Raw genomic sequence first — 15,746 nt, 5'->3', positions numbered from 1 at the left:
CTGGATGCAGCTCGGGATATTTCAACAAAAGATTTTCTTCTTGAAATCTTCATCTCCGGCCCCACAAAGAAATGCCAGATTCGAAACGGAATCTTGACGACGCTGTCAGAACGAAACGCAGCATCTTACATGATGAAAGTGCAGACAAGGTGCTACAGCCGAGTCCCACAGGACGACCAGTGCTGCGTTTCCCAAACAAAACCGGTGCAGATTAAGACCTCGATGGGTTCAGTCTCCTGAAATACAGCTTTTCAGATGTTTTACTTCTTCCGCTTGTAAAGAGGAGATATTGCCAAAGGTCAGAAGTATTTGAATCATACTCTTTTTTTAAGTTGGTCCTCAGGACAGGAAATGTCAAAAATCATTGTGCGTTATGTCACACGAGCTGTGGGAGGACGTACTTTAGGCTTGTAGTGCGTTCTTTAACAAGGCCATCTTTCCCTGCCCTCTGATGTGGCTCATGTGTGTTCATCTCAAAGGAACTTAGAGGAGGTGAACACAGTCAGGGTCTTCTGGTTAACTGTATAACTGCATAACTGACAGTTCCAAATTACTCAACCTGAACTCCATATTGTTCATGTGCCTTGCTGCAGAGGGATATAACAAAGCAACAAGTTTTAGGATATTAAAAGCTTCTTAAAAGCTTGAGCAATTCAGCCAAAACTGCCAATTCCAAAAGGCATAGAGTTAAAGATGACATATATTCCTAATGTTCTGAGCAAGGCTAACTTTTCAATAAAAAGCCAATTTGATGTTGGCTTCCACAATTTGCTGTTGTTTGAATCTATTCATTCCCTTTACCAGTAAAATGTTCCAATGCGACCGTGACCCAAAGCATGATTGCGTTCTTTGGAGATGTGCAGCACAACCAATACATGGACAGTTTACAATAAAGGCTAAAAACTGTCGAACAGCTACATTTGCATTCTGATGTCGACAGCTGCCACGCGTGACAAGAAAAAAGCAGTATTAGATTTTTGGTGAGACTGGATGGAAGGTGTTTTTTTCCAAGAAATGCCCCCCCCCCCCACCCAAAAAAAAAAAAAATGTACCTTTGCTTAGTTCAGCCAAAACAATCTGATTCAATTAACTGCATTCGGCCTGTTTAGGTGTTAATTTGCCAACTTCTGCTGCTGAATTTTGTGGCGAGGATGCAGGAAAGGTTTTCTTCGGATGTCTCCTCTATTAGGGTCATACTGTATTTGTGCAGGTGCAGCATACACACTAAGACCCCACGACGCCACAGTATAAGGGTCTCTCTTCTGTTTGCGTTTCTGGCAATCCGTTTCTCTCTGAATATATTCTAAGTCTTCCAGACCACAACTTCAGTAACATCATTCACGTCAACTGTTGTTTCTTAATCATATTTCAAATGGGAGGGAACGGCCACCTGTAAACACCTTCTTCAACTTTGTGTGTATCAATTATTTCAATTTTCATTTTGGCTGCAATCCAATGGCTGCTGATTGCTGGGAGAAGGTTTGAGAGGTGGCGGTATTTATAAAGCTATGAAATTTGCATCAGCAGACCACATCAGCAGGCCTTACAAGCTAAACAAGATTTGAATCCTTGGTGAAAATGATGAGAACTCAAAGCTGCTGACGTGCACAAACATTAGCATGTTGCTCCCTTGATATTGCTAAAAATGTTGAAAATAATGTTTCATCTTTCACTTCATGCCTTTCAGAGACAGTACTCACTGAAGCTGTGGGTTTATAGGTTTTTGTCTTTCTTCATTTCTGAATGGCCGCTCCTTTTTCCTTGAACACATGTGAGTGTGTGTGTCTGTGTGTGTTTGTGTGAGGAGGGAGGTGTGCGCTAACTGACTAAGTTCAAAGGTCACCAGATAAGTCCCACAGATCTGACTCAGGCCAAGCTGGTGGCAATGCAGAACCGCTAATCTGTTTGTCTGGCTTGGTTGAGTGTATGCGCTGCAGCATTTAGGTGAGTGCACGCATGCTGTGTCAGTGCTACCGCACGCACGCTAGCGTGCTTGCTCGCCATCCGCTGAAACAATGGAGAGTACTGTTCCATTGAGAAACGGTCGACGGAGGATAAGAGGCAGCAAGCAGCTCCAATGAGTCTCAGTAATCCACCATCATGAGACATGGCCGGGAATGACACACACGCAGAAAAAGGGTTGAAAAGGTTAGCAGAGCATGACGGGCTTGGTCTTACTGTGCAAAGAAGACCACACACAGAGAGAAAGTCAGGTTAGACAACCGCACAGTGTAATTATGAGCATACATGCTCAAACTCCCAATGTCAAAGGCAAATTCAACTTTTCAAATGTTATTTTTTTTTTTTTTTTAAAAGAATCAGCGACAGCTTCGGCTGCTCGTCTGGAAATGTGTTTTTGTGTTAGAGGCTGGTCAGCGTCTTTCTGCCTGGTTCACACTGAGGAGTGGTGGAGACGTGCCGTTCGAGGCTCATGTTGTTTGAGGTGCAGCAGACACAGCAGTAACAACAAAGCAGCCGTCAGAAAGCTTGCATCAATGTCAATAAAAACCCAACGAGGAAGCATTCAAAGTTTGCCCTGAGGTGATCAACTCAGATTCCAGTCTTCTCCATATTTTAAATCATTTTTACACAACTCCTATAATTCTCATAATCGGTTTGTCGTACTTTACAGTTGAGTTAGTCTTATTTGGATGCCTCGAGAATATTCAATAAATGATTATTTGTCATAGCTCCCGCTTTGATGAAAGAACAGTACCATCATCCTGGAGGAAATTTTTGTGGATACTAATGGATGACGAATGGACACGAGTGAGTCTTTGGATTGACTTTAAAGTTTAAAGTGCTGAAATTGATACTATGAATAATGAGGATGATGTTTAAATCATTCAAATCTGTAATATCTACAAAGCAAAAGGTAAACAAAAGACTCAAATCTAGCTTATTAATTGCTGTTAAATATTTTTTTTTACAGAGTGACGCTAATAAAGTCTTTAAAGTTAAAAGCTTTGACACAGATGCGTTTATCTACCAGTTTCAGTCTAACTGCACTGAAATAAATTTCATTTCCAAACTGCGACAGTGGCTTCATATAGTTTCTAAAAGAAAAATTCTGGCCCCCTGATGATGATGTCAAATGCCAAACTCCCTCACAAAAAAAACAATTTCATATCAAAAGGTCATATCAACAAGAAATCCATTCTCAAATATCACTGCGCATTGCCAGCGTGCACTTACTGCCTTAAGAGCTCACACTCTCCTCCCTGGGAATGCCAGACACTTGGAAAAGAAAACAAACTCGTATGGCTGTAAGAGGGTGAAAGATTTAGCCTAAAATAACGTCAGGAACAGTAACACCTCTGGGGGTGCAGAAGGCAGATGAGTGAGACATAAACACATCCGCAGTTCATCAATCATATATATTAACTTTGGAGGTAAAAATTCCTGTGCAAATCCATCCCCTAAGGCCAAACAATACAACATTTTGTCTGAAGTTTTAGAAACAATGACTCATTTATATCACCTGTAGTGAGACTGAATGGACCCAAAAGGGGTGGGCGGGTCACCCCCACTACCAGTTACTCAGCTTTTTAAAGAGTAAAAGAGCCTTCAGGAAGGGCAAAGCTATTCCATGGCAACGTCCGACAGGATATTAATCTCCATTTTGCCTCTCGGAGAAGTGTTTAAAGGGAGAGATGTGGCTGTTAAGTAATCATGAACAAAAATTACAGGAGAATTCCATAATGTCAAAGACCGGTTTTATGACAGGTCCCACACCTCCTTCACGAAGGCTACCTGTCTGCTGATAGGGGGGAAAAAGCAATGTGGCTAATCCTTTTGTTCCGCTGACACGTTGTTACAGACAGATTTGAACGCTGTGAGCATTACAAATAAGCACGGAAAAGGAGAACACAGACATCAAGTGGATGCACGAGAAAGATAAGGATCAACTGGAAACAATGGCTCACACCAAAATGAATGGTGTTGTTGTGAAATGTCGCATGTTGCACGCAAGCTTTTCAAATCATATTTTTTGGGAGAAACTGTCAAATTTTTTTCTATCCGACAAGACCGGCAAGATCTTTCACGCAGTTTTCATGTTCTGGTGACCATCAAATATACAGTTACCGCTCAAAGGAATGAGTTTCTTCACCTGAAATTAGCACCCAGAGGAATTTACAAGATGGCTGCTTGTAGCAGAAAATGTATCACAACTATCCATTATTCATGAAGTGATTGTAAGTGATTGTGAGGGCCACTTCACTTACAATCACTTATACAAGTCAGGACATAGGCCTGCTGTTTCTGTAACTGCCTACATTACTATTCAATATCAGCCAGATGAGCGTTCTTCCTTCAAGGTTGCAAGCTGGTATTTCCATCATCTTGTCCTCGAATGACCAGCAGGTTAATTTCTCACAAACTATCTTAACATTTATTGGGTATATAAAGCATTATATCACGGTTCCCATACAATTTCTCAGAATGGCAGCCTATGGGAACCATTTGCTAGCATAGCACACATACATGGTTACGTGTTCTGCTAACACCTGAACGCACATTTGACATTCATCATTTAGAATGAAAAATCAAGAACATTGAGATGAATCCCACAATGAAGCCCCTCTTTTAGGATCAATTGAATTAACCTTTTTTTAACCCCCTAATTAGAACTTTACTATGTCTCGTGGATCATTTTATAGGCAGTCTCACCTCTTATGGTTAAGCTTTTTGGAATTTTGGTTTAGATATCTTTACAGACCAACCTTTTTCTTTTTTTTTTACAGGTGGACTCAGTGCTTCACACGGCTTAATATCTTCAGCATGCTAACCCAGGATTTGCTGGTTTTTCTAGCCTTGACATCGTTTGCTTTATCTAACAAAGCAAAGTCTGAACAGTGGTAAAGACATGCGGATGGTTACTGGATGTAAAACAACACAAGATTTTATATTGAGAAAGAAACTAAACTGTACAGCACACTATGTGAGATCTGTGATGGCATTAGACATTGGTACAAATTATTTTCATCTTGGTTGTTGACGCCAGTGACTAACATCAGGCGTTCACACAGAACGGTATTGTCGCAGTAGATAGCAATACCATTCTTATTTCCCTCGCTGATATGAACTACTGTACAACTCACCGCCCCAACCGCGCTGCGTGTGATAAAAAACAGTGTTGCTGTGCTACCCAGGCAGCTTCACATGCTGTGTCAACTAGCCCCGAGATTTTTAAATAACAAGCAGTGCCGTTTCAGAAAAACCTGTGAGAGCTAAAAGACAGATAAATAAACAAGAAACTATTTAACCCTCCCCTTCCTCTAAAGCTCTCTGCCATTACTGAAGAGCATTCATTAAAACAAATCCATTGGGGATCGTAGCTCTCATCTGCGATCACTAGTTAAAGTATATTTAATGGGAGGAACATGCAGTCCTGATTTATTGTTCAGTCTGTGCACAGATGGAAGAAAGAAAGAAGTAGAAAATGTTGCTGTTCGATACAGAGAGTGGATGTACTAACCAGCCTAATGTGGTGTTAAATGACTTGTTACAACTACTGACACTGTTTTTCAGGCTGCAGGGGATGTATGAGCAAAGCGGGCTAATGCTAGATGTGTAATGTAGAATACCGAAGTTACACACATACAAACACACACACTAGAAAGTTGGCTATAATCAACCTTCGGCCACTGCAGTATGCAGCATGATGAATAGCTACACAGTCAGTTATAATTCCAGTAAAGCAGATGTGTGTGTGTGTGTGTATGTGTGTGTGTGTGTGTGTGTGTGTGTGTGTATGTGTGTGTGTGTGTGTGTGTGTGTGTGTGTGTGTGTGTGTGTAGAACCAAGGGAGAGAGGCGAAGTAGGCCAGCATGAATATAAAATCACCCCTGCCAGGCAATGATGTGGGCTACAAGAAGGACGAGAGCAGTGTGTGTGTGTGTGTGTTTTGTGTTTGTGTATACGAGTGTAAGTGCCTTGCCAGAGAAAAAGTACCGATGAAGGTGTAGGACAGTAAAGCATGGGTTTGTAGGAACACCCATTTATCAACAAGCTGGGATGTTGGGGGGATGGGGGCGCAAACACGCCAGCACACAAATACCAGGTAATTCAAACAAAGCAGCTTGTTCGAATCTGGAGATTACTGCACGGTAGGAGCGCCAGACAGAAACAAATGCACACACACACACACACACACGCACAGATGCATACAAAGCGACATCAGTGTCTCAGCAGAGGTTTAGATCCAAATGCTGTGCGGGAAGATTCCATAACAGCCCCGACCCCTCCCATCACGCAACAATCACACAGACAATGCAAACATTTCAGAAAAAGGAAAAAAAACAAACAAAAGAGACAGACACACTAGCACGAAGCAGAAAGGAGCATTAAGTCAAAAGATAAAGCAATTACAAACACACACTTCTCATAGCGTTAGTAAGTATCCGTGGAAGTTCAGAATTAATCTGGAAACAATAATGATGGTGTATTACACCCATATTAATACTCTTGAGTGTGCACTATTGGACATTTGAATTTTATTTCATCTTTACACATTTGTTTGCAGTAAATTAATATTAGAACTTTTAGGTTTCTATTTCAAAGCACATTCTAAGAAGGTACGCTCAATCATTTTCAACGCAAAAAACCCTGAGGGAACCATATAAAATAAATTAATTCTATAGCAGTGGAGTTAAAAATGCAGATTGTAGTCTTTAATGACTCAAATGCAGCACGACTCACAACTCTTTAGTCACCTTTTACATTATAAATCACTCTATTTGTAGACGTTCTGATCAGTGCTCGCCACCAGAAGACCTGCTAACTGAATCTAATCCAACCATTTCATATCTAAATATCCAGGCATTTCTTTATAGAAATGTGACTTCAGTTGAATAAGCACTGCAAATTCACTCAAATAAATAATTAAGATTGGTAATGGAAGCCTGAAAGCAAATAGCAAACAGTGAATGTGAATGTTTGGTTCAACAGTGATTAAATTTACAGGTCAGTGGTTGGTGACATGCTTTCCTCATGGAATTCATGTTTAATTCATGCCATCTACTCAGTGCAATTTATATATAATGGATTTCTGATGGCAATTTCTTGCATCAAAGCCAAAGGAATTGTTACAATATTCAGTGTGTTTCAATGAGGCTACAACAAAGGAATATCCCTATATGAATACTAAAAACTGTAGAAAGCCATTTTAGCCCCAGTGATGGTGCTAGTCAGTTCCACAATTCTAAGCCTGCAATCATTATGTCATCTTCCACCGCCCTTGACTTCAGCTCTACATTCACACTCACAACAGCCTTTCTTGAGAAAGGTAAGAGGTAACAGCACTCATATGCTTCACAACATAGTCACCCTCCAGACTCTCTCAAAGCACGGAGGAGGGAGTACATGGAGAAAAGGAGCCGGAGATGGAAGGTGCTGCAAAAAAGCTCCATTACCTCCTAACAATAGGGATCATCCACCAGCCGCTTCAACCTGCGTCAGAGTCAGGGAGCGAGGGACAAGATTACACCGACGGGTTAGGGGGACGGACATGCTTTGATGGGATAAGGACCGGAGAGAAGCACCAAAAGTTGTCCTTAAGCAAGGATGGGACCCGTTTTTCTACATTCTTTTCCCACTCCCAGAAGGTGCCCTCTCACATGGCTTATCCTTGGAAAAATCCCACCATCTGGGAATGGCAGCGCAGGAAGGATGAGGAGGAATTTACAGGAGCGAAGCAGAATCGAGGCTCTTTAGCACACAGAGAGGTGAACGGTTTAGCCTGGATGCTTCTGACACACACTTTTAAATCAGAGATTACCACAGATCAGGTTATAATTCAGCTAAAAAAAAAACTGAAACCCAAATTACAATAAAACCAGCAGCAATCAGCAACCCAACTTCAACAGACTCACCTGCTCCCAGAGCAGATCACAATGAAATAAATACTTTTTATCAAGAGGATTTGGGAGAGACGAGGCTTGTAGTTTAACGGGCAACTTGACATTTCTGTTATTAAAACTGTGCAAAAGTCCCCCGTTGGACTGCTGCTTTCACTGCAGAGGAGAGGGGTGAGCAGTGATACCTGACGAGTGATGAGGCTCCACAGGAGGGCTGGAGCTCATCAGACCCCCACAGAACATCCTAAAGCTGGACCTGTGTCAGACTTTTCAATATTCTCCCTAAACCCTGCTCACGATTTCTCTTCCTTTTGTTTCCCTTCCTTCTCCCCGTATCCCTGCCTGAACAGTTAAAATGAGCATCCGTCATAAAATCATTTTCCTCCATCCTCTCCTCCGTCTTCTCTCTGGCTCACGCAGGGGCTCAGGACAGCCCAGCTGTGGGACCAATAGCAAAGTCATTCATGACCTTGAAGTAGAAGCCACACCCTCTGTCCTCCATTTCTTCTTAGATGCGTGTGTGTGTGTGTGTGTGTGTGTGTGCGTGTGTGTGTGTGTGTGTGTGTGTGTGTGTGTGTGAGAGACAGAGAGAGAGAGAGAGAGAGAGAGAGAGAGAGAGGGGGAGAGAGAAAAGGAACAAACAAACGCAGAGTGTGTGTATGCGCTCCTGCAGTTAAAGTGGCAGGTCATCCCATGCAAAACATTTCCTTTTGTCCCTTGGGTGAGGACCAGCACTGTTCCACCGTTGGCTGATGTTGCTCACTGGCTGTGGACCCCAGGCGCAAACTGACTAAGCTGCTCTGCAGCTTTACAGCAGCTAATCTTTCCCCAAAATAGCCCCTCGGTATCATTTTTTATTTTTTTTGCAAAAGACTGCACAAAACTCGGAACAGACAAACCAAAAGGGGCGTCCTCTTTCAGAGACATTTCTTTGTTGAAACTCCAGACAGGTTTCCTCTTGTAGCCTAATGAGCTGGTGTTTTATAACCTTTATTTGTACACTATTTGTGACCTAAATACTTAATACTGCGTACGAACTAAAATTCATTTCAAAAGTATGTTTGTTGTGTTTATGCAAACATCCCATTCGACCCACACACACAAGACATTATTCAGTCGACCAGTTAAATGTATTAGCAGGACGCTCATCTGCTTGAATGCGTGAGCACGCAATGACGCATTGTTTTTCCCCTGTACAAACATGCAAGGAGATTATAAATGCTGCAGGGGATAGTTAGCCCTTAGCCCGGGTCTGCAGCCACAGGGCAAACTCAGAAGGAGTTTAATTAAACCAGCTTTTTTTCTTTTGTCCACCCTGAGGTGGCTTCCACATCATATGTTTTAAAAAAAAATGGTTGATAAGCTCCTTAAAAAAAATAAAACCTGTGGTATAAATCAGCATGACAGAATGAGTGGCACACAGGACAAACAACCTTGTTTTTACTTCCCTTCACTTTCCTTCTTCTTGCTTTGCTATTTTTTGGCACTTGATACTACATGAAAAAGAACAAGCAAATTAGCTGGCAGGTTTCAATGTCGACGTGCACGTCTCAGCGGGTATACGTGTGTTTTCTAAGGCTGTGTGCGTCAAATTCATTGCGTTGCGCTGACTCCGACTCTTCTTGGCTGTGGACTTGTGACCTTGGTGATGGTGGAGCGTTTGGACAAGGATAATGAGACGTTTGCTAACAGAGACCCAGTGGGCCTGCTGAGGAGGCTCAGGTGGGGATTGACACTACCAGACGATATTGCATCTGACCAAAGACGATGGTGAATCAGAGAATGAAACGCTAAGGACAGACATGAAGGCCAAAAGAGTGACTCACCAGTCAGTTTCTATGCCAGACAAACACGAAGAAAAAGAAAAAAGAATACTACTTGATAATGGTGCCTATAAATAAGCCGCCTGGTGCTGTACTGAGGCAGTGGGACTGACAGCACTGTAGATGCATCTGAAAAGCACGTCTCAAGTCTACAAATAAAGAACAGATGCGACAGTATGCTTCAGAAGGATAAATCACACATCAAGCCTTTTGTAAACAAACACTGCGGCTCACCGAGCTTCCTCCCGACATTCAGCGACGTCACAACACACCGAATGATAAAAAGCCTGCGAGCAGAAGAGACTGACCATTATCCGCTCAAAGAAAGAAATGCCCACTGAAAGGGTGAAAACAAAAACAGGAGATTTGTTCATCACGACACCGTAAAGTATCTGGTCCTGTACAGTGTGATCTGTAAGAGTTGTGTTGAACCTTTTTCATCCTGTGACCACAAATTGAAGCATTACCAGTTCAATCTATCCAGGTCAACAACAGGAAGATGTTCTACATGAGGCCTAAAAATGTGAAAATACATCATATCTGCTCAGGGAAAAGAAATATATATATATTGATTTCTGCCCACCTGAACTATATTTAAGATATTTTTTGGCTCTGGTAGTTTTTACTGGAAAGTAGAGAGAAAAGTGGGCAGAGACTGGGTAAACATGGAGTACAGTGCCACATGTCAAGACTTGAGCCTGGGCCTGCTGCAGTGGGGACATTAGCACTCTGTACACAGGGCGCCCACTCAACCAGTTGCGCTACCATACGCACCCACCTGACCTATTAATCATCTCATGACCCCTCTGTCTGAATTCTCGGGAAAGGATTCACTGCTCTGCGAAATCTACATTTCCCAGAATGATGTATACGTACGCGGGCAGCCAGGTGGCAAATTACATGAAAACATTTTTTTAAAACAGAGACAATCACAGCCATTGCAGATGCTTCCATGTAGGGATCGCTGAAGAGTCAAAATTATGTTAATTGCATTCTATGGCCTTCAAAGTCACCAGATATCAGTTCTACAGAACTCCTTAGGGAAATTAGAAGATGAACCCTAAATGTAGTCGTCACCCGTTTATACGCAATACAAACTTGATCGCTTCGAATCTTTACAAAACAAGAAGGCTTTACTGGTGCTCTTCTTCACTCTTTTAATGTTGTTTAGCTCATTGTTGGTGCCTGATGTCCACTAGTTCCTCAAGCCATGAAATTATTAACAAATAATAAAAAGCAGACAGGTATTAGAAAAAAAAAAAGAACGTAACAGAGAGTAGTGCATCCACTGAGTTCTGTGTCAGGAGTCCGGAAGTGGAAAGCAACACCAGGTGGTCCAGTGTCTTGATGATGGCAGCCAAAGAACAGTGTTGCCTTGACAACTGTGATGCCTTGTGGATGATAACAGCTGAGCACCTCAAAGCCATCACCCCACAAACACAACGTACAGAAATACATCTATGAGTGCACGGCTTAGAACATATGAGGCTGGACTATTTCTCTTTGACAATGCTATTATTTCAATAACAAAAACAAGGCCGCAATGCAGGATTATGTCCATAGTTTGTTATCATTGCATCTCTCTCTCGTTTCCTCCCATTTCTTCGATGGTTCTTCGCTTACCAAAGGCAAGCATTGTGCCGCTTAGAACAAACAATATGCGCCCTCTTCAGATATATATCTGATGCAGCCGACAAGCCATCTGCTCACACAAGCCGCAGAGGGAACTGATCAATACGGCCACGGTGGACAGAGAACGTAGCTGCTGTGGTCTTCCACACTGGCTGGAATAATGGATCAGCTTTTGGGGCACAGTGGACTCATTGTACCAGCAGCATGACCACTGAGGTTTCCTGCCTCCACACCTCTTTGTCTCAACTCTTTTAATTAAGGAGTTGAGCAACAGAATTCCCTAACAGGCTTAGCTATTGGCAGGCTTGAAACCAGAACTGATTGTTCAGTTAAGGATTTAGCCTGTAAAGCTTTGTATGACCAACACATACTGCTTTAATTTGTCAGGGTGTCCGGCCTTTGTGCCTTATTGCATCAGAGCAACATTCACAATTAAACATTGGCCTAAAAGCAGGTCCTTAAACACTGAAGAGTGTATTTCAGTCTAATGCTTTGATGAGCTTCCCCTTATCAGATGTGGACCAATCCAGAGTCCTCTCTTCTTCCGCTGCATCAGCTGGTGATTTCTGAACACATAGCCACTGCAGCATCCTACCACCTCCTCCTCCTCCACTCGCTCTTCTCCTCCCCCACCCTCTCCACCTGCTTTTAAATGCATGGCGCTGCCCTGCCAAGCAAGTCTATGCATGCAGCATCACTCCTCTCAGGCCCTCCAGAGTGAAGGGGGAGGCTGTGGAGCACAATGGGTGGTTATCAGCCTCTGCGTCCTATCTGGCTCTAAGAGCAGGAGACAAGATTGGGGTGAGCCAGCAAGGCTACCCTGCTCCTCTGAGCAGTACCTATAATCGATTGGGAGATGAGAGGCAACCTGAATCAGGCTGGCTCATCGGTCCGACTGAGAGAAAGTATGGTTCAGCTTTACTGTAGGCTGTCTTGCTCCAAGCCACCTGTGAGTAACTAGGCCACTGGCTACATGGAGCCCTGAAACAGTCAGCTTCCAGAAAACACTGCACCCAAAATAAAAAATAAATGAAAAAAGATATGCCTGTATCATTCTACTCCTTCCTAAAAAGAAAATCAATACTGATCAGAGCCCTCCTTCCCTTGGCAAACAGGGGCTATCATGCAGTACGCGCCACCTCCTGCATGCATGGAGGAGGAAAAACAGCCTACACACAGGTCCTATTTCCTCCTAAAGCATTAGTCTTCGGGACCAACGTCTGTTGTACATTTCACCCATCTGTTTCGTAACAGTACACGCCAGTCATGTCAGTAGCCCCAGCTGGATTAAATCCTCTGGTGTGTTTGTGTTGGGTAGGCCCAGGATCGATTACGCATCCTCTGATGGAAGGGTACAAAATGAAAAAGGGGGGGTGGCAGCCTGTATCTGCTCCATAAATAATAGCTGTGTGAGGCACAGTAATATCAACCACTAACAGCTTCAAAGCTACCTATACATCACTCCTCTGCGCACAGGATGCAGGGCCCTGCCTTCAACAATAGGCCTGTGCATAATTTTGAGCCATTCTCATACACACACACACACGCACACATGCACACCGATACATACAACGATAGCATAATGCTAATCGGCCTTTGTGCGCGTTGGAACAGTTTGTTTGAGAGATGAGAGACAAGCATATATCTGCATGGTTTCGCACTTTAGGAAGGCGAATAATTCCCGTGCGGGTCATGGTTTAGTGCGCAACGTTGTAAGCATTTTGTCGGCTCCTGCATCACTTCAGGGTACATATCGGGGTCAAGAGAATAGACTGCATACCCTTCCCACTGTCCACTGCAGCCTGACTGGAAATGCCTCCTTTCCTTGTTGTTACCCTGCAGCAAACGGGTCATTTAGTCAACAATGGCCGGTGATCAGACTACCCTCAAAGCCTTGGTGGGGTCACATGCTTCACTCAGCCTCCTCCAGGCTTTACAATAATAATAGTGCATCATTTGTTCACGTAGACTGAACACCGCCTCGTGTACGGTTCCTTTTTTTTAAATCAGCAAAAATACTTTCTTTAAAAAAAAAAAATTAAAAAAACACCAAACAAATGACATCATCCCCTGAAAAGCCACACAACCGGGGGAGAGAGACATCGTAAATAAAACATAGCGGGTTAGGGCGCAACGATTCTGCTGTTTTCTACGGCTTCCTTTCTGTGTTTTCCAACAGTGTACCACTTACCAGGTTCAGCACCGTCTCCACTATGTCCCTGTTGCTAACCTCCCCGACCTGGATCAGGCCCACCAACACTGCAAATTTCATCTGGATATTCCTGATGGGAACAGCGGGGTTGATCACCCCGGCCGGGAGAACCATAGAGCCGGCTGCAGACACCATCCTTTCCCCCGCGGAGCCGGAGCCAGCGCCCGCGGCGACCTGCTGCTGCTGCTGCTGCGGCGGCTGCTGCGTGGAGGAGCCCGGCGGAGGATGAGAGTCTCGGTCTGTGTCCGTGAGCGAAGAAGCTGAGCCCGGCGGTGCTGAAACCGGCTTCTCGCTCGACATTTCCCCCTCGGAAACAGGGAGGAGAGGAGCGGTCGCCGCTGTCTCTCACACCTGCTTTACGAGCCCGGACGTCTGCTCAAAAACCATCCACAAGAGACAAAAAAAAAAAAAAGGAAGAAACAAGGGGAAAACGGTGTTTTTAAAATCCTCTGAATTCACCCTATCCGCCTGAAAATGTGTGGGGATTCATAGGGCTGGGGGGGAGAAAAAGGATGGAGGCTTGACAGGATGGTAGCTTACGTTCCTGTCTCTCTTTCTCTGCTCTGTCTGTCTCCCCCTCTCATTGGCAGGTTGCAGTCAGTGCGGCGGTCGTGGAGGAGACAGCGCCATGTTGACGCCCCCTGTCTGCGGTAGCGCGCTTTTGCCGCGCATGCGCATGTCAGCACTCCCTGGGAGGGTGCTGAAGTGGAATAACATGGAGCCATGCATGCATGGGCTCGTGCAGAGCACAGCCCTGTGGAAACAACTGGGTTTATTGTTTTGATTTATGATATTTTTATTTCGTTTATCCCAGTAGGTTCTGCAGGCACATATAAGGGCAGCCAAAGTTTAAAAAGGAGGAGGCAGCAATCAGGCTAGGTAAGTTCTACGGTTTTGGGTGCAGTGCAGGGGCATTTCAGATGGAATTCATTCAGGTTGTAGTTTCTAGACAGGGGCTGTTAATATATTCAGAGGCAGGGTTGCATCAGACTAGTCTGAATACAAATACATGGTTGCAAATGGGAACTCAATCCCGCCGATTCAGTCACAAAAAAAAAATGTAATCTTACCAGTCCTGACTTTTGCATTACTTCTATGTTAAGGCACTTAAAAATTATACGCTGAAAATTCTGCATACTACACTGTACAAACCTGCAGAGTTTTAGCTGCACAATTTGTTTTGTGTTTGGATGTTTAAAAAAAACTTTTTGCATTGCCAATAAAATGTATTTTGCCCCAAATCGAATTATTCTTACAAAAACAATACTGGTGCAAACTACAGTTATACTGTGGGTATTCTACAACACCTTTTGTTGCTGTTTGTTTTGTGCTATTGCTGTTTTTAATCAAAAGCTAAACAAAAGGAGCACTTTTTATTGTAAATACAAAGGAAATTAATCACCGTCGTGCATAATTCACAAAAAAAAAAAAGACTCTTACTTAAGACACATTTAACAAAACTGGCAACTTGAGATAAGATGTTTACTTGGATCTACTGTAAGCTTGAATGTGAGCTTTGTTTTTAGTATTTCTCCCATCAAACCCCTCACAAAAACAGGCTAATAATCATCCTATGGTGTTACTGTGTTGCTTCCGTTACACTTATTTTTTTCAAGCATTCCAGGATTTCTCTCTTCGTGCTTCCACTCTTGTTTTTTAACTCGACTCTAACCCCTCCTGCAATCAGTTTCACTTTTTGCACTGCCGTCTTACATCATCATATGTCCTCTCTGTCCATATGCTACCCTCTGGTTTTCAAAGCATCCCCCCAACAGATACCAAAAGACTACATTATCCAAGATTGCGCTGATGTCTTTAGGTGTCTTAGTAATGTGCACACTCTATTTCCACTCGTTTGATCCTTTCTCACATGCTGCAAAACAGCAGTTCCAGCAGTACGGTTGGTGTGCACGTAAGTATCAGTATTTACAAGGAGATTTCATAATTAAAGTCTGGATGCTGTTGCAGTATTGCTTAGCAGTTTCTTTCAGTTTTTAGGTCAGAGTTTCTTTAAGCACTGTACCACAGGTCCAGCCAGAGTCTTTAACACACAAATAACTCATACACCTAGTATCCTCTGGTGACTTCAAAGACAACAGCTACTAGTTCACAACCTGTGTGTGTACATAAGCCTGTTTCACGCACCATGTGTTCTTCAACAGGGCACATCTGCTTGAGTAGGATTTCCATTAACACGACGGCTATAAAGCCTGACTGGTT

At 43.3% G+C, this 15,746-nt stretch overlaps 1 protein-coding gene across 16 annotated transcripts in view; it reads right to left on the bottom strand.

Annotated features, from left to right (window-relative positions):
- nbeaa (neurobeachin a) overlaps positions 1 to 14,123 on the bottom strand; it is a 96,938-nt gene extending 82,815 nt beyond the window's left edge. For all 16 annotated transcript variants that reach the window (XM_075487521.1, XM_075487524.1, XM_075487523.1 and 13 more), the window contains exon 1: positions 13,506 to 14,123. In XM_075487521.1, coding sequence (XP_075343636.1) covers positions 13,506 to 13,826 — 321 coding nt within the window. In that variant the 5' untranslated portion in view covers positions 13,827 to 14,123. The remainder of the gene's footprint in view (positions 1 to 13,505) is intronic.
- Positions 14,124 to 15,746: the final 1,623 nt, after the last annotated feature.

This window comes from Odontesthes bonariensis, chromosome 16 (assembly GCF_027942865.1).
Source record: "Odontesthes bonariensis isolate fOdoBon6 chromosome 16, fOdoBon6.hap1, whole genome shotgun sequence".
Taxonomy (NCBI): Eukaryota; Metazoa; Chordata; class Actinopteri; order Atheriniformes; family Atherinopsidae; genus Odontesthes; species Odontesthes bonariensis.
The sequence above is the reverse complement of the archived record's forward strand: the minus strand, read 5'-3'. Positions and strand labels throughout refer to the sequence as shown.